Below are 19368 nucleotides of genomic sequence, written 5' to 3'. Positions count from 1 at the left end.
ACACACATTTATGGCTCCATCCATGAACGGATTTAGTGCACCCCTTTTGCAGACATCTGATTAAATCATACCTTGATGGTACGAGTCGGATTAGTAATGTATTAGGCATAAAGAGTGGAGAGTACACAACACAGGCCTACCTACCTCACGTGTGAGGGCTTGCCTGGAAACTGGCTTTAGTGGATTATAAAGACCTGGAGATGACTTTTCAAACAACACTGCAGTCTGTTTTTAATCCTTATGCTGCTAGCATTAGTAATAAGATAGTGAAGTATATCAGATTTACGTGTTTTAAACTTTTTCTTCAGTTAATTTTCCTAGGCCTGAAAAACAGGAAGTATCTTATATATATCCCAAGAGTCTTCAGGAGGCGAGGAGGGGTTCTGTCAGCTAAGCACACCCCCCACCCCACCTGCATGCCTGAGCTAAGGGCAGATGGACTGCAGGAAGTAAATGCTACATGAAACATCTTCCCTTACTCAAGATGGCCACAGCCAGGAATGCTAAGAGGGTTATTCCTCAGGATAAAATAGCATAGAGAAATGGATGGATGGGGGAGTTTGTGTTGGATATTAAAAATGAATTAAATAGCATAGTTCGCTTGTGATGCTTTAATATCCCAGAAATGATCTAGCTGATTCTTTAGGCTATTACAGTAATCTGTTACCAGAGACTTTCCCCAATGGCTTCAAAGCAGAAACAGCAGCAATTGTTTTAGCAGGAGTGCTCCTTATTTTCCTCCAGATAGGTTGGCTAGTAGTGCCAACACGCACCGACTACTGCCCATAAAAAAAAACACTGTTATCTTGTATTTATGTGTACATTTGGGCAAAAATCATATGACTGCTGGTAATAAGACATCACATATGATCCCTTTGCAGCTTGCTTGTACAACCCATTTTAAGAAAACTAGTGCTAGATTTGTTTTGTAAGAATGTTGTTGTTGATCTACAGCACGTTTTGTAAGTCAAAAATACAGCATTGGGTGGAAAAGAAGGTGTGTCCTGGGGGGGGGTGGACCAACTAGCCCTTTTATGATGGATATAATTTCAGTGGGCTACAGGAAAATTTACAACACAGTCTGCCATGGTGCTACTTCAATAAGTTGCCATGGTGAGAGGTGGGTGATCCTAAATTACTTATGACACAACTTTCCACATCTAGCATAAGCTCTTGGTATTCAGTCACATCACATCTTCAGCAATGGAGGTTGCTGCTGAAATACTTTCCTCTGGCAAATGGCATGTTAGGAGGTTCAAACAGGGAGTAGATATACAATGCCCAGCATGTATCACTGACTGTAAATCCCACTCCGACATCTGAATGGTAAAATATCTCTAATAAGGGCCACCAGCCCAACATAACTCATTAGTAGTATCATCCACTGTATTATGATCTTTTCATAGGTTTCCCCTTTTAACATTCCTAAGAACATGATGGCCATTAAATGTGGACTGGAGGAAAGAAAACTGCAAAAATGCCTCTCAGTAATTCTAATTACAAAGACCCTGGACGTAATGCGTCTCCAACATGGTCTTTTGCAGCACAAAAAGTCTTTTTGCTTAAAACATATATATCCAAAATGTTATTTAATATTTTAGAAAGTAACACAATCTGAAAAAAAATTTAAATGGATATTTTCACAGAACACTACAGAACATGGGACACAATATTGACACAGAAAGGGACCTTTGTATTTAGTCTTACAAAAAAAAAAAAAAAAATCCCTGTTAATGTTTTTCCTTTTAAGTTATAATGCTAAGCATGACAGGTAAAACATCCTTTACAATATGATACACGGACACAATAAAAACCAAGGTACAAATGTGCTGTTAGAATTCAGCAACGTCAGGGAAGACATATCATGAACTGCATTTTTCTTTATATGAAATACTGTACAATATAAACAGAGCATCCATATGTGGATGGGCTTTACAGCAACCAGAGACCGAGAATTAGATTTTTTTTATTATTTTTTTTCAGTGCAAACACATTTATACAAGGCAGTCTTGGCTGCAAAATTCTCTTTAAACATACAGTAAAGTCCTCCTTGTATGTATTGACTTTATTCCCCTAATGTAATAGTCACATTCAGTCACTGACTTGAAGAAATAAGTATGACTTCTTTCACATGAGTTTTATCTATAAACAACAAGGTCATAGCGGAGTCAACTCATCGGTAGTATTGAAATATCTGGCTTTGTTCATCATAGGACAGTCAAGCTGGCAAATTTTACGATGAAAGCCACCGGCCCCTGAAGACTTGCAATGGCTCGGTGACGTCAGGAAGAAACCTTCGGCTGTAACGCAAAGAGTTGGTGGACTTTCCAACTGTTATGAAACTAATAAAGGTTTGTCTGCCCTTAAATTTACAATATACATTTCATATAAAAACCCAAAATTTAGTCTTTGTGAAACAAACCACTGTAATGAAAAATTATGGTTCGTTATACAAAAAATGTTGATGTTCTTAAGAGGATTCCATATGATTCAAATGTTTGTTTTGTACAGTATACTTTAACATTGCTGCCGTTTAAAAGTTGTGGAGGTAGTTGTATGTAAAAACAAAACAAAAAAAAAAAATATAAAGCAAATAAAAAAACACATTAGTAAAATACAACATGTACTGTAGCAACAATTAGACTCAAGTGTGCAAAAAGCCATTAGATTTGTGTTGATGTTTTGAGGCTGCACATAATGCATTTGCGTAAACCGAATGTTACAAGCTCTGAAATAAAATGCAATACCAGTAGACAGTACTTGGATTTTTTTTTTGTAACATTATAACCTGCTGAATAATTTCTATACACTGACAGTCATATAAAAGTTCTGTTCTCTAGTCCCTAATACTGCATAACGTTATTTTGGAATTTAGTCGATAGGTGGTCAACTAAACTTGTCATAGGAAATTATAAAACACTCTTTATTGCCATTTTGTCTATATTTTTTTTTCTTAGTACTGGGTACTTTTAAAATAAACTATTCTGAGATGCTTGAAAGCTACCAAAAATCTTGTCTGCCTAAAACCTTTAAAATATTGATAGACCAGAAAGAAAACTCATCCAACTTTAAGTGGCATATTAGCACCAGTTTTGTTGGTAAACACATTATATAAATTAAATACTACAAAGTAAATTATACATATGTGAATTAAATTAAGTGTTTAGTAGCTGACGATTTTTATATAATATATATATATATATATATATATATATATATATATATATATATATATATATATATATATATATATACACACACATACACTCGGCTTAAAGTGTACCCTTCACTTACAGGGTAGGACCAATTAAAACTAATAAACCAATGGTGGATGGCTATCAATGTGCCGAATAACTTGCTGACTTCTTGGAAAAACAGTGGTAACATTTCCTCTTAGAAGTTCCCACCCAAAAAATGTGTTACCTCCATTAAAAAAGGTATCATACCCACACTCAGAAAAACCATAAGAGGAAGTGTGACATTCATTTTTTGTTTCATAATGACCAATGTAATGGAGGCAGGATCGGAACTATGCCAAGGATGCCCTGTTCCAATAACAAAAGCCAGCCTGTGCCTCAATGACCGAGAGCACAGCAAATGTTTCACAAAGTAAATGGCCATTATCTAAGTTAAACCAATACTTGTGCAGTCAAAACATATGTCTCCTGATGTCAAAAGCTCCCAGGAATATAGGCCATCCAAAAAATGTCTGCCACTCAAAGCATAAAACTGGTTAATTTTATATCCTAATATTAACAGCAAAAAGTGACCCATTTAATGAACGGAAGCTAATCTAAAAAAATAATAGATACTGCTCTCTAGGAGTTACTGAATTAAAAATTCATCAAACCCATTTAAAGTGTATTCTGTTTAAAGTGGTTTTAAACCTCTAACATGAAATATGAACAAAGCATATATTTCTCTATAGGTGTGTACATGTCTCAATCTAGAGCACAAAGTTTCAGTTCTGTCTTGTTTCTCTGCTATCTGCATGAGTCACTTCTGATACATTTTCCTGATACCAAGAGGTAAAAAGGTGACAAGGGAGGGAGTTTCAGCACACAGCCTGTTATTGACAGCCTCAGCTCGGTTCGTGTGTGTGTGTGTGTGTAAGCCTCAGTCAATACTAGCTCCTCGGGCCATGTCCCCTGACATATTTTGCCCCACCCACCAGGGCTTAATCACCCTATGATTAAGCCCAGGTGGGTGGTGCAAAACATGTCAGGGGGCATGGCCCAAGGTGCAGCATTGACTGAGGCTTTCGCATGAATACATCCACACTAGGATTGGCTATGGTGAGCTACGGTTTCACTGCTCACTGGATGAGTTTTTCTTACGCTGGCATACCTACTGTCCCGAGTGCGAAGAAGGCCTTACACCTCAGCCTGGAGCAGCACCATCAAGCACTAAAGACCTTATTGTGTGAAGGTAGGCGTTTCCCTTCCCTCCGGTCAGCTCTCACGGAGCTCTGCGGAGTGTAACTTCAGCTTCCCACCCCCTGCTTTTTGAAAGCTCAGAAAAGCTGTATAAATTCTGCACTGTAGAGGAGAGAGGGCTGCAGATAAACAGGAACAACATAGGAGAATTTGTTTAATCTCTGTGTATCGCCTGCAGCTAGTTACGTCACCAGGTATACTGTATGTATAGGGTTTACAACCACTTTAAAGACAACATACATTTTAAAGGACCATACCATGAACAGATGCCCTTTTGTAGACGAAGCAGTAGATCAGCAAAACACAAACCTTTTTCTATATTCTTAGATACTTCCGTTCAATACTTAGAGACAAAAGAAATCCTAAAATGCTTGAGAACTGGTAAAGGATCAATAAAAAAAAGTCTGCTTTCTTCTGAGATGCAGTACTTCTTTTAAAGATTGAAACATTAAATTGATAAAGGGAGATGCTGGGAATACCTTTACAGAAAAGCATACCAGTGCTCTAGAACATTACAACTGCCAGCTGATATACCAAGTTCTTCCAGTATCCAACTCAAAGTTTCCAGCATCTTAGGTTTTGCATTACCACATTCTGTAAATCACACTTGACAAAATGGAAAAACAGAAATGCACATTCACATTTACCTTGCAGGTTTGAAGATCACAGAAATTAAAAAAAAATGAAAACAGAAACAAGAATCCTTAGTGACTGATTAAAAAATAATGTGAAAAGAAAACTTACTGTTCGGTAATACTTCATACTGCTCAACCGATCATCGTCACAAATTATGTCATTTTAAGAAGCCTAATTTAGGCATTACAATCACAGCTACATAAAATAAAATTATATCCTTCCGTTTGAAAGAAACCGTATTACTAGGCTAAACTTTCTTTTTCCTTAGAAACAAAGTTTAAAAAAATGCAGGTAACAGAAAGAAAAAAAAAAAAAGTCACCTATTATTTTCCAACTAATTTCCGGAGCTGCACATATGCCTCAAGAAAGTAAACACTCTTGACTTGTTCCAAATTATTATCTGACTTCTATTATTCTCACATTACAGCCTCAACTTCCACAGACTTAATGTTCTAATCTTGTAATATTCAGTAAGGGATATCCTAAAGTTTTTGGACATACAAGTTTGCTAATGGAGCAGAATATCCCTGAATATCACAGCTAACCGCTAATTCCCATTCCAACATGCCTAAATCTGATTCTTTTCTGTATGTTCCTCTACAGCAGGTCCCAGGTGTCCAAACTTTTTTCAAAGAGGGCCAGATTTGATGAAGTGAACATGCGTGAGTGCCGACCATTTTGCCTGACATTCTTTGAACCATTAAAATTCGGTCTAAGTGTGTTCGTCTGAGCACTAATACACTGCCCAACAAGAATTCTCTTGCCTTTGTGGCTGTGTGTGGTGAAGAGATGGTGAAGAGATGAGCTTGGGCATGTTATTTGGATATATAAATCTTTTGTGGCCCCCAAAAAATCATTGAGTGCTGCTCAGGGCTAAGGATGAGCTCAGTCGTGTTATTTGGATATATATATATCATTTGCGGCCCCCCAACGAATCCCCGAGCACTGGTCAGGCCTCTTTAATAAAGTCCTGCCTCCTATGATAGAGAGAACAGTCGTCCAATGGCAGCTCACGAAACAAGACTTCCTATCAGAGGCCGCCGAGTAAACCGGAGATTCTCCTGTATGTGATCTGTTGGCACTCGTCCTGTCCCCTCCGAGGCACCGATAAATATGGGTATACATCTTTTGTGGCCCCCGCGACGTTTGGTGTTCGTTGGGGGCCACAAAAGATATATATATCTAAATTACCAGCGGGGTCGTTTGAAACTGGAATGCGGGCCGCAATTGGCCTGCGGGCCCAACTTTGGACATGCCTGCTCTACAGTGTCACTGAGGTAAATGACAATAGGAACAGGATGCTTTGCACAGCCTCTGCATCATTCTCCTACTGCATATGCCTCAGCTACTAAAGATGCAGATAACCACTGGCAAAATCTTCACAGCTTTGTGTTTTCCTGTGCATGAAGAAAAAACAAAAGCCAGCACATCAGCAGTACTGCTGTGTATGTTGCAATAGTGAGCTATGAAAAAAAAGGGATGGTTTTGCATACCTTAGGGTAGAACAAAACTGTTGATTTTTGGTAGCTGAACACTACTGCTAAAATTAAATAGCTAAAAATAGCTTTTGATCTTTGAACAAATTAAGCAAATGGTTCCATCTGTGCCGACTACACATATAGAATGTAGTAACAATTACAGTATGTGCGATTTCACAATACTTAAATGGCTTGTGTTTGAGCACTATTACATTCTACCTGTGTAGCTGACACCATAGGCAGCCATTTGTTTCCTCTGTTTGGTGGATTAGTCCCTACCCTTTCGTACCAAATATTGCCCATGTAGCTTGGGCCTTATGTTGAGCATAGCCTATAATTTTAATGGAATTTAACTCCACAAAAGTGGGTTTACTATTTAATGGGGCTTTCCGTATTCAGTTTACCAATTTGTACTAACCCTACAAAAAATATGCTTCTTTTCCTTCTGTGTGTTTTTCTGGATTTCTGTTTGATTTAGACATAACTGTTAATATTCAGTGCTCCATTAGAAACTGTTTGGGGACACGTGATGACAACACACAGAAGTTTGGAGAGTTAGTCCATATCCCAATATTTTGTTCTGGTGATAAAACATATGGCTGAAAATCACAGATTCTAGAAAAAGCAAAGAGAAAATTATGAAGGGGAGAATTAAATAAAAATAACCAAATGTTTAAAATACGTGCAGTGTAAAATGAGAAAGCTGTAAATGCATACAGAAACCCAAACTGCTCTGTACTATCATATTTGGCACTATAATTCCTCGACTTCCCTATGGCTCTGCTACGCTGCTAATTCACTGGTACTGTCAAAAGATCTGTGGACAGAGTAACGAAATCTGACGACATTTTAAAGCAGCAGCGCTAGGTATACAAAAATGAAAAGGTATACAGGATATGAAAAATTGTATACAAGAGCCCATTCATTGCAGCTTAAAAAAAAAGAATGAGTTTGACAATAAAGAATTAGAAACTTACTCAATAACCATTTTGGCCTGACTTCACCTTTTTTGGACTACAGCAAACATAAATTTAGTTTCTGTAAACCAATGTAGGCTGTTACTGCACTTTGCTCTACGCAGCCCAGTCCTCTATTTCTTTTTTTTTTGGGCAGACTACAAATAGCACAGCAAAGTTGGGGTCTGTGTCGATGACCTTTGGTTTGTTTCAAAATGTTTTTTCATGCCCATTCTCTCTGCACCTGAGACCGATCATATAGAGATAAATTGCAGGTTAAATGTGCCTGTCAATTTAATGATCTCAAAAGTGTCTCAATCAAATGCCAAACTCATGCCATTGATGCACAGAGATTAAACCCCAATTGGCACTTTTTAGGAAGAATGAAAAGTAGTATACAAGTATAAAGTACTAAAAATGTTTAAAAAAAAAAAATTATATATATATATATATATATATATATATTTTTTTTTTTAGTACCTTATACTTGTATATTACTTCTCATTCTTCCTAAAAAGTCCCAATTGGGGTTTTATTTCTGTGTATCAATGTATTCTTGGGGATGTTGGCAGTATTTGAGGTTTAAAACCAGTACCTAACTGGCCTCTCTTTGAAAACTCATGCCATTGACACAGTCCCAAAGCCCGTCTATTCTGGCCCTTTCCTAAAAGCCTGGTACACACCACTAGTACTTTTTTCATTCAACCCAAAAAAAAAGTACAGTGCCTCAGACTGGAGCGGTCAAACAATCAGATGTTAGTACAGCGATCTCCCTTGCTGTTCTTCTGTGTTCTGACAGGGGGCCCCCCCACCAGAACACTAAGCTCTCAGCCATTGGCTGCTGGTTTAACAGCATGCTCGTCCCACAAGAGCCGGCCCATGTGTACTAGGCTTAAGTCTTCCAATGACATAACTGCTGAATCAGTTCCTGATACAGCTATCAAGCTTTTTACTTGCCTCTTCAGTAACCATGCCCTGCACAGATCCTCATGCTCCTCTGAGCAAGTTGGGGTTATTTAATAAGCTAGTGCAAAAGGCAAACTGCAGTAACATGTAACCAGATTCATACCATGACTGACAAAAGGTTGCTAAAGTATCTGCACATTACTCCACACTTAATTAAATAAACCATTAGAAGTGCTTATCCCACTGGTATAATCTCCTTTATGGATACACTAGATCAATTTATCTGGTTAGTACAGTCATATGTATAGCAATAGGTAGCTCAATAGCTACATTGCTTGAAAATGCCAAGTAGCTGATGGGCACTGAAAGCTGGTTGTCACAAACTGAGCCCCTTGGGGCTTAGTCAGGGACGTGTTTTCTCTTAAACATGTGCCAAATCCCTTTGCAACTGTAACAAAGCAGACACCATTTTAAAAATCAGAGGTGATCAAAGGTCAGCAGCTCTTACTATTGACGTTGTGGATGTTACAAGCCACCTACTGCCTTTCAGTGCTGACCCCATGCCAAACAAAGCGGTATTAAACCCCAGACCAAAAATGTAACATTTTACAGATTATCAATCCTTAGATGTGGTGGCTGCATTCATTTTGCTTTTTTCCCCCTGTGCTTTCACCCTGTGATCTGGCCAGTAACATACCTACTATATTAAGTGAGGTACACACTATGAGAAAATTGGAAGAAAAATTCCATACGAGGCACGATTGTTCAATTTTCGTAGCGGGTGTACACAACTTTTGACATCCAATTCAGACTTTCCAAAAGAAAATTTCAGAAGGGACAAGCTCAAAAATGTTTCTGTTATGTGAATATAACCAACGATTAATTTAATGTGTACGGTTTTCGCACAAGAAAATTTGGATATGAAAGACTGCGCATGATCAGAAACAAATCAACATAAAAAAGCCTTTGTCGTACGAGAATTCTCATACAATTCATATCATCCCTAGTTTCGACCTGATGTAAAACATTGAGGAAAATCAGACGATCATTCATCCAGTTTCCTTATAGTGTGTGCTGGCCTATGGAGCGTCCCCACTCTGGATGACGGAGCACATTGGCACCTTTGGACAGCATTATCAGTCTGGAGGGAGGGAAGTGTTTGATGTACTTGCATACATCTGGAATAAAGGCTTTACATGAACAAATAAAAGTTTATAATGGTAAGCAGTGGTAAAATCTTTTGTGTCAACACTCTAACTGCTACTTTTGCAGATGAGATTGTTCTACTGAAAAAAACAGACTTACTGGCTGAATCACCGGTTTGAAGCAAAGGAAAGAAAGCCTAAAAAAGAAAACGAATGCAGATAACACATCTCTAAGAATTGGAAAACTGAAATAAAATAAATGTTTGCTTTTGGGTTTATTACTGCTTTAATTTAATTTTCACAATAGTTCTTCCCTGCAAAATCAAAACAATAGGTTGCAACACCATGACAGTAAAATGCTGTCAGAAAACACTAATTACAATGAAATGGTTTATGTATAAACATCAGTAAGTTATTAAATTATCGCAACACTTCTGTGTGATTATGAGTTGATGATGTGCAGCAATCGCTTTCTCACTGTACACCCACAGATGTAACTCAACACATCATGGTATTATTTCACCCACTTTTACTTGGGCAATATGTGTTCCATTAGCTTAGATGTAAGCTATGCCAGCTTTTACTTTTTCATAGAAATTCGTTATAACCAAAGATTTACTTCTTGAAGTTCGCTGCTCACAAATTCATAGCCTGTCTTAAAAAAAAAACTCCAAGCACCAATATTCCAAAGTCAGAAACTGTTAAATATTAGGACCAAGGAAATTTGTTTCCTACAGGGTATTTTTTCCCCCATTAAACTTGTGATACTGTTATTTTGTTTGCCTGAATTATGAGAATACTGTGTTATTAATGACGTATTGTTATAGCAAGGAGTAACACAACTGTCATTCTGTATACTGCATGCAGATCCCTGAACAACACATCCAATACATTTTTATATTCATATGTGAAGCACACTGACTTGTAGAAGAAGGTAAAGAAGCACAGATGTAGCAATAGTTATTGCAGAGTGATATGGTGTTGTATTTTGGTTCTTCACATTTGCTTAACATCATGGGCACTAAGTAGGAATATATATGTGTTTAAAATTAGGTCATTTAACATTTTTTTTTACACTGGTAAAAATAAATAGACTTTCTTTCTCTCTGTCTTTATAACTAAGGAGGACACAGAACAGAATAAAAACTGTTCTGCTAATCTACAAAGTTGTTGTTTTTTTTCTTTTTTTTTTTTAACCGAGCACCGCTGCTTTAAAGGAAGTACTGATCATTGTATGCCGCACAGCATCACAAACATAACTTAGAAAAAAATTATTACAGTGTCTAGACTCCTGAATGTGCTCTGTTACAGTTACATGAAGAATAATGTGCATATTAACCTCTACTGTAATTCACTTCCTACTGAGCTTTACGTGATTTAAAGTAATGAGGGCAAGAAAAAAATAAAATAAAATAAAAAAATAACTACAAAAAAAAAATACAACAAGTTGGTATTTTGTTCTTGTTGTTGCCCCCTGGGCTAATTAGCAGCACAGTTTTAGAAAGACACAAAAGCTGTGGATGTGAGGCTTGCTTGTAAAGAGATGTAAACATCGGTCCCAGTGTAGTAAACTTTGCTGTAGAGGATGAGACAGAACAAGATTTGAGGCTGAGCGGCTATCAAACACTAGTTACAGAAGCTTGCAAACAGTTAGTGGGTTTCTGTAATTTATCAGCATCCGTTGTTGTAGTTTCTGCAGCAGATGTTCGGAAGTTAAAAGCTGGGCCAGCACCAGCATGGGCAGGACTCAGAGCTGGATTCTGCCGTCTGTTACTTTCCACAATACTCGAAGTATTGGAAGCCAGGCTTTCCCGTGTCCTGAAAAAGTAAAGCAAAAACTTAGCACTCATTCAATAAATTCATTAGCTCACTGACCCTAACCAGATTCCATTTGTCATTTATTTTATGTAGGTTAGGAAAGGACTAAAAGCACCTTGCCAGTTGCTCTATAGTTTTTTTACATGCAGTCCCAGCTTATTAACCACATGACCTCCAGAAGGTTTTACCCCCTTCATGACCAGGCCATTTTTTGCTATTCAGCACTGTGCTACCTTAACTGGCAATTGTGTGGTGATGCAACACTTTACGCAAATGAAATGTATATCATTTTTTCACACAAATAGAGATTTCTGTTGTTGGTATTTGATCACTAATGGGTTTTATATTGTTAACGAAAAAAAGAACAAAAATGTTGAAAAAAAAAAAAAAAAAAAAAAAAAGGGATTTCTGTACTACCGTAAAATCCATTTCTCAGAGTTCATAGACAGCCACAGCGCATCCCTAGTCTTGACCATTGGGTTATATCTCCTCTGCAGTAGGACTAGGCAGAACATAAAACTTGGCTACGACCCATGGGCCATCCTCAGTCAGTATATAACCCCTTCCCTGTTCTAGGTATTCAATTTAGTAGCAAGCAGTAATAGAAGTATCAAAACTCCATAGAGGGGTGGGTGCGGTGTCCGTCAATGAACTTGGAGAAATGGATTTTATGGAGAGTACAAAAATCCCATTTTCTCCATAGTTCAGCGGGGGACACAGTGCTTCCTTAATCTTGACCATTGGGACGTCCAAAAGCAGTGCCAAAAGGAAAATGCGGGGTGGGGAAAATAACTTGAGGCTAACCACAAGAGCCCCTAACCAGGTCACAGGAGCTCAACCAGGACACAGGAGCCCCATCTGAAAAAAAAAATTTGAAAGAAAAGACACCCCTCAAGAGGGAACCCCCCTCTTAAACAACAGCCTGCAAAACCTTGCAGCCAAAAGAAGCCTCCTCAGATGCCAAAATATCTACTTTAAAGAATTTAGTGAAGGTATGCACAGACGACTAACTGGCCGTCTTGCAAACCTGAGATATTGACGCTTGATGACGAAAGGCCCAAGATGTACTTAGCGCCCGAGTAGCATGTGCCGTGACAGGGAGAGGAAGAACCCGACCTTTAATAGAATAGGCCTGAGTCACAGTCTGTCTGATCCACTCAGAGATTGTAGCCGAGGAAGCAGCCACCCCTTTCCTTGGTCCTTGTGTAACCACAGAGAGTCTGACCTCCGAAAGGACTCCATGGCTGCCAGATACATCCGAATCACACCATCCATATCCAAGGTATGCAAAGCAAATTCCTTGGAATGAGCCGGCTTGGGACATAAGGAAGGCAACACAATGTCCTCATTTAAATGGAAGTCCGAGACCACTTTAGGTAGGAACAATGGACAGGGACGAAGAACCACCTTATGTCTGTGGACCACCAAATAGGGAGTATGACAGGATAATGCCGCTAACTCTGACACCTGGAGGTTTCTGGAGAACAGAGTACCAAGTTCAAATCTCATGGTGGCAAAAGAGACCATACAGGTTGAACCACATGCTGGACTCCTTGAATAAAAGTATGAACTAAAGAGTGCGTGGCTAAGGGTCACTGAAAGAAGATTGCCAAGGCAGGCACCGGGGGCCCTTGATGGTACCCAAGACCAACCTCTGCTCAATGCCTTGTTGAAGGAAGGACAAGATCTGAGCTATAGAAAAGGAGCAAAGATGAGCGCCGATCGACTCACACCAAGAAATGTACGTTTGTAACGTACAATGGTATATCTTGCTAGATGTCGACTTCCTTGCCTTAAACATAGTAGGGTTCACCGATCCAGACAAACCTCTATCCCTCAGTACCTAGCTTTCAACAGCCAAGCCACCAAAATTGGCAACTGTAAAAGCAGGATGGAAGCTCAGCCCTTGGGACAACTGGTCCTCTCTGAGAGGTAGCTCCCAAGGGACGATTTCAGCCACCAGAATGTCCAGAAGACTTTGCCCTTGATCCTTTGCAGGCACCGCAGAAGAAGAGGGAGGTATTGGCCCAACAGTGGCACTAGGACAACTGCGGCGTCTACCAGAGGAGCCCGTGACCTTGCCATGAACCTCAGTATCTTCCTGTTGAACCGAACCTGCTGAAGGAGCCAAAGTTTGAGTAGAAAAAAGTCTACCCTGGTCAGTATTAAATCCAGAGTCAGACCCAGGTAAATCAATTTCCTGGGCGGGGATAGAGGCGACTTTGGGTAGTTCAGACATCACCCGAACCTTTGCAGGAACTATATCCACACAAGAAGACTCAGAAACTCAGGGCCCCCCGAAAATGGACAAACTCTGCCCCCCTTTTTTGGTACCCCCGAAAGGATCATCTCGTGGATCCCCTTGACGCTTATGAAGGAGGTCCATGAAGCTGGAAACCAGGGAAGATGTCCCCCCACCCCAATTATGGGTGAGGGCAGACCTTTATGCTGAAGGGGTCTTGTCTGCGGGACTGGAAAAGCCAGCTCTAGGCTTACCAGACCAAGATTGCTTCGAACTTTCCGGGAAAGACTTGAGAGATCTGTTTCCCTTGTTTGCAGTCCAGGGAGCCCGAAATCATTTCTTATGGGCTGAGAAGGAAGGCCCACGTTTACAAGGCCCCTTCCCTTTCTTAGACTGTAGCAGGAAGGTACTCTTCCCCCCGTGACACCCTTAATGATGATCATCCAGGGTGGCCCCAAACAGGTGATCGCCTTGAAAGGGCAGATTAATGAGAGCTTTCTTAAGGCCTGTACACACGCTTTGCTTTTCGGACGTCAATTGTGTTACGACGACCGATCGTCCGCAAAGCTTACCGTTAGTACGGTGCTTTTGACAGCCGATTTCACTTTTCATCAGACAAAAGCTGGATTTGCAGAATATAACAATTTTGTCTCACCACACCAGACTGGAGAATGCTGGAACGGTGCAGTCAGCATTCCATGTGTCCTAATATGTATCCCAGGAGAAAGAGGAGGGGCCTGGAAGCTCTGTAGATTACGTGACCCGCTCGGCCTGTCCCTGCACAGCTCTGTCCATCACCAGCATGGTGTCAGACTTATGCCCTGTACACACGATCGGACATTGAACGGACATTCCGACAACAAAATCCATTGGATTTTTTCCAACGGATGTTGGCTCAAACTTGTCTTGCATACGAAAGGTCGCACAAAGTTGTCGGAAAATCCGATTGTTCTGAATGCGGTGACGTAAAACACGTACGCCGGGTCTATAAACAGGGCAATAGCCAATAGCTTTCGTCTCTTAATTTATTCTGAGCATGCGTGGCACTTTGTGCGACGGATTTGTCTACACACGATCGGAATTTAAAGGATCGGATTTTGTGGTCGGAAAATTTTATAGCCTGCTCTCAAACTTAGTGTGTTGGAAATTCCGATGGAAAAAGTCCGATGGAGCCCACACACAATTGGAATTTCCGACAACACAATCCGATCGCACTTTCTCCGTCGGAAAATCCGACTGTGTGTACAGGGCATAAGGGAAAATGGCCGTTGTGACATCACGAACTACAGCAACATAGCCACCAGCCAAAGACCAAGCCAGACTAGGGGAAAATGGCCACTGAATGCTGCCAAATGCTGGCAGATCGTTCTCAGAGTCCACAGAAACCTCAGCTGTGCCCTCTGCATTGGGCTCCCCTCCAGGTACTGTACCCACACTGGCACAACAGCCCCCCCCCTCAGGGAACACCTACAGGGGAGATGGGGGGAACCTCCACCAGACTCCAGGCACTGCAGCCCCACCTAGAAAGGCAGTATACACAGCAGCACATGAGTCCCCCCTCCCCAGGGAACACTCACAGAGGGGGATAGAGGGGAGATGGGGGAATCTCTGCACTGGGACCCCCACCAGACTCTAGTTACTGCCCTATACTAGCAGGCAGTGTAGAAACCCAGCTTAACTGAGGCATGGGAGGAGGGAACCTGCAGGCAGGTCCGACCATCCCTGGAGGGGTACACGTGCCCACCCCACCCCACACAAAGGAGGAGAGGGAGTACTGTACTTACCTTTCCATGGATGCGGGTATTGCTCCAGACAGAACCCCTCACCACCGAAGTGGGTGGGCTGTCAGCAAGGGGGATGCTGCAACTCAGACCAAAGCTCGGTCGTATATGCGACCATGCAAGACGTTTAACTCGCGGGCCAGCCTCCGTCCATTGAGGCTATGTCGCGGCCAACCTAGCGAGTAGCTGTGGTCTGCACGCACTCACTGGTCAAACTGGGAAGACAACTGGATCCAGATTATCCAGTCCATCGCCCCGGCCTGGCAGTTGATTGTAGATCTCCCAGGAGAACAAAAAGATGCATGGAAGGAGAAAAAAATTGCTAGGACCACAAGATCCCAGCAAGAAGCTAGGACAGAAACAAACTGAATACCTAGAGCAGGGAAGGGGTTATATACTGACTGAGGACGGCCCATGGGGCAAAGCCAAGTTTTATGTTCTGCCTAGTCCTACTACTGCAGAGGCAATATAACCCAATGGTCAAGATTAAGAAGGCGCTGTGTCCGTCGATGGAGGAGAAACAAATATATTTTCTACTTTCTCCGTTTTAAAAAATATCCAATAAATCACATTTCTTCATAAATTTAGGACAAATGTATTCTGCTACACGTCCTTGATAAAAAATAAATAAATAAATCCCAATAAGTGTATAATGATTTGTGTGAAAATTATAGTCTACAAACTACAGTATATATATTTGAAAATTGATCAATCCTGATGTCCTGACAGCCTAACTAATTTATTGAGGTCCTAAAAATGCCAGGATAGTACAAATACTGCCAAATTGACCCCATTTTGGAAAGTAGACAGTCTGAGGTATGTAGTAAGAGGCATGGCCAGTTTTTTGAAGTTGCTATTTTTTTTTTTTAATATGAAGAAATTAAAGATTTTTTTTTTTTTTACATACTGTCACCAGTACAGCGTCATTGGTGTGGCAGTGATCAGGGATATTGACTGGGGACAGTATGTTAAAAAAAAAAAAAAATAAAAAAAAATAAAATGTAAATTTTTTATTCAATGTCTTAGGAGTTTCTTTTTTTAACATTTTATTTATTTTTATATATTTTTTTTAATTTGTGTTACTATTTTTTTGCATACTTTCATCAGAGACGTTCAGTCAATGATCACCATTGTTTTTTTTTTTTTTCTACACTTTGATTGCTATTACAGTGATGATCACTGTAACAACGATGTTTCGAACTGTCATTAATGGGTTACATTCATAACAACTGTGATTGACTATTGTGTGCTGTGATTGGCTTACAGCTAACACAAGGTACAGAGTGCTTTGATTCGCCCAGGTATCATGCGATAGCTGTGGGCCAATCACAGCATCACTGCAGGAAACACAGCTGACAGATGATTCATTCATAACAGCTTTGTTGACATTGTGATCATGTAATAAGGACCCATGATCCCCTGGCCATACTTGGAGCCGTAAACAGCTGTGTCCACTGGGGCATGCTGCATGTCTCAAACCTGAAAGAGACAGGATGATGTACATGTATATGATCCTCCCTGGCTGTGCCGCCCTGACGCAGTAAATATACTGTGGTAGTGGGGGCAAGCGGTTAAAAACACTCTCCAGGTCAAAAAATGATGGGAACATTATATGGCTGACACTGAGAGAAGAGAGTCAGTGGAAACTATGTTTAAAAAGCATACAGACCAGTACATTCTTGACTGTAAACTACAGTGTATTCTGGCAGGGCAAAAGAACAGATTTTTCTCTAGTAACACTTACAGGTCCATTTCCCTAAGCAGTGAACAGATGAACTGATCTGTCAGTCTGCTCTCCCCTCCTGTCAGCATGCTGCTTGCTGTTAACACAAGAGCACTGCAGTACAATTAGACTTAATTAGACTGGCTTAATGTGTTTCTTCCTCCACTCTCAGACTGAGCTCTGCTGTATATGGTTTTGCAAAAGGATATTACTAGGTCAAATTCAAGTACTGCTTGCATTTAAATAATATACAGTTTATAATGCCTTAATGAATACAGAACTACTTTAATTTGTGTCTTTTATATCTGTCTGGAGTTCATCTTTAACAGTTTAAAAATTCTTTCTTTAATGACTATCAGTATATTGTAGTCGGTAACCTAAGAAACAATAGCTAAGATTTCAGGTGTGCAGACTGACCAACTAGCATCATTAGGGTAAACAAACGTTGCTTAATGCCCTAGACATATGTAAACAGATGTGGCTGCCTTCATAAAAAATGGGCAATTAGACACAGAAAGATACATTTACATACCTTAATAAAAGGAATTCAATTAGGCTGATCATTTTTGCATTCATACATATATACTCCAAAAAATGCTAGAATCATTTTTACTTTTTCAAAATACATTTTTTCGTTTTGGGAGGAGACCACCATCACGCCAGATGCCTTATCACTTTAATGTTTAGTTATGTGGATGTTATGTCCATTAAACTATAGCTTTAAAGTGCAAAATATCATACTTTACACCAACATAAAGAGAAATCAGGCTTCAGTGTAATTATCTAATATAACATTTTTATATATTGTATGTCACAATTTTCCTGTGTGCCACATGAGGATTGTCTATTACACATTAAAGCGGTAGTAGAATCCAGTATATATATACCTATACATACACACGCACACACATACATTTTTTTTTTAAGGGGCCCCTGCAGGTAATTTATATGCCATAATGTGCTAGTATGCACAGCAGATTAGTACATTATGGCAGACTTACCTGTCGAAGAAGCCCTCCAGCGCTGCAGTGTGATCAATCCAGAGGGTCCCAGGTGCTTTCAACTTTGCCGGGTCTTCCTTCTGGGTTCCATGTCTTCAACCGCTTATTGGCCAAGTCACGATGGCATTACTCCTGTGTATGCGCGGGAGTCAAATCCCGTGGCACAGATCAGGGGCCGTAAGTGTACGCTGAGTTGCACAAATGCCTGGCTCAGTGTACATGACAGCCAACAGCCAGGAGGAAGCTTTTATGACAGAAGAGGCAGACAGCAAGTTTTTAAAATGTGGCTTTACTACCACTTTAAGATGATATTGGGGTTTATTTGCTAAAGGCTAATCCACTTTGCACTGCACTACTGATCTGAGGGAGACATGCAAGGAAAATAAAAATACAGCATTTTGCTTGTACATGATTGGATGATAAAATCAGCAGAGCTTCCCCTCATTTCAGATCTTCCCCTCAGATCTAAGGTGACTGCAATTCCAAGTGCACTTGTAGTGCAGAGTGGATTTGCCTTTAGTAAATCAACCCCATTGCTGGGAAGTTACACTGCCTAGTAAAACATGTCCTTACATTTAGGCCTCTTGCACGCAAAGTAAAAAGCACCACCCTTTTCATTGATCAGAGTGTAGATGCATTGTTGTTTATAAAACAATGCACACAACTGTGTAAGGATCAGTAATACAGCCACAAGTACAGAGCTGTGAAATAAAAATAGAACATTTTACATTTGAGTGCAGCAATTTACGTGTATACTGCAACACTGGCAATTAGAGGAGGATGAATAATTTTGCGCATGTACATTATCTCACAAAAGTGAGTACACCCCTCACATTTTTGTAAATATTTTATTATATCTTTTCATGTGACAATACTGAAGAAATTACACTTTGCTACAATGTAAAGTAGTGAGTGTACAGCTTGTATAACAGTGTAAATTGGCTGTCCCCTCAAAATAACTCAACACACAGTCATTAGTGTTTAATCCGCTTGTAACAAATTGAGTGCACCCCTAAGTGAAAATGTCCAAATTAAGCCCAAAGTGTCAATATTTTGTGTGGCCACCATTATTTTCCAGCACTGCCTTAAAGTAATTGTAAGGCTTCGTTTTTTTTTTTTTTAAACAAACATGTCATACTTACCTCCACTGTGCAGTTTATTTCGCACAGAGTGGCCCCGATCCTCGACTTCTGGGGTACCCCGGTGGCACTGGTAGCTCCTCCCCGCATTGTATAACTCCCTAGGA

The 19368-nt window shown here is 40.1% G+C and overlaps 1 protein-coding gene across 2 annotated transcripts in view; it reads right to left on the bottom strand.

The window, feature by feature from the left end:
* Positions 1–1946: 1946 nt before the first annotated feature.
* Positions 1947–19368, bottom strand: part of STOX2 (storkhead box 2) — a 308332-nt gene continuing 290910 nt past the window's right edge. For both annotated transcript variants that reach the window (XM_073607045.1, XM_073607053.1), the window contains exon 4: positions 1947–11375. In XM_073607045.1, the coding sequence (XP_073463146.1) occupies positions 11177–11375 (199 nt within the window). In that variant the 3' untranslated portion in view covers positions 1947–11176. The remainder of the gene's footprint in view (positions 11376–19368) is intronic.

Source organism: Aquarana catesbeiana, linkage group LG01 (assembly GCF_042186555.1).
Source record: "Aquarana catesbeiana isolate 2022-GZ linkage group LG01, ASM4218655v1, whole genome shotgun sequence".
Lineage (NCBI taxonomy): Eukaryota > Metazoa > Chordata > Amphibia > Anura > Ranidae > Aquarana > Aquarana catesbeiana.
The sequence above is the reverse complement of the archived record's forward strand: the minus strand, read 5'-3'. Positions and strand labels throughout refer to the sequence as shown.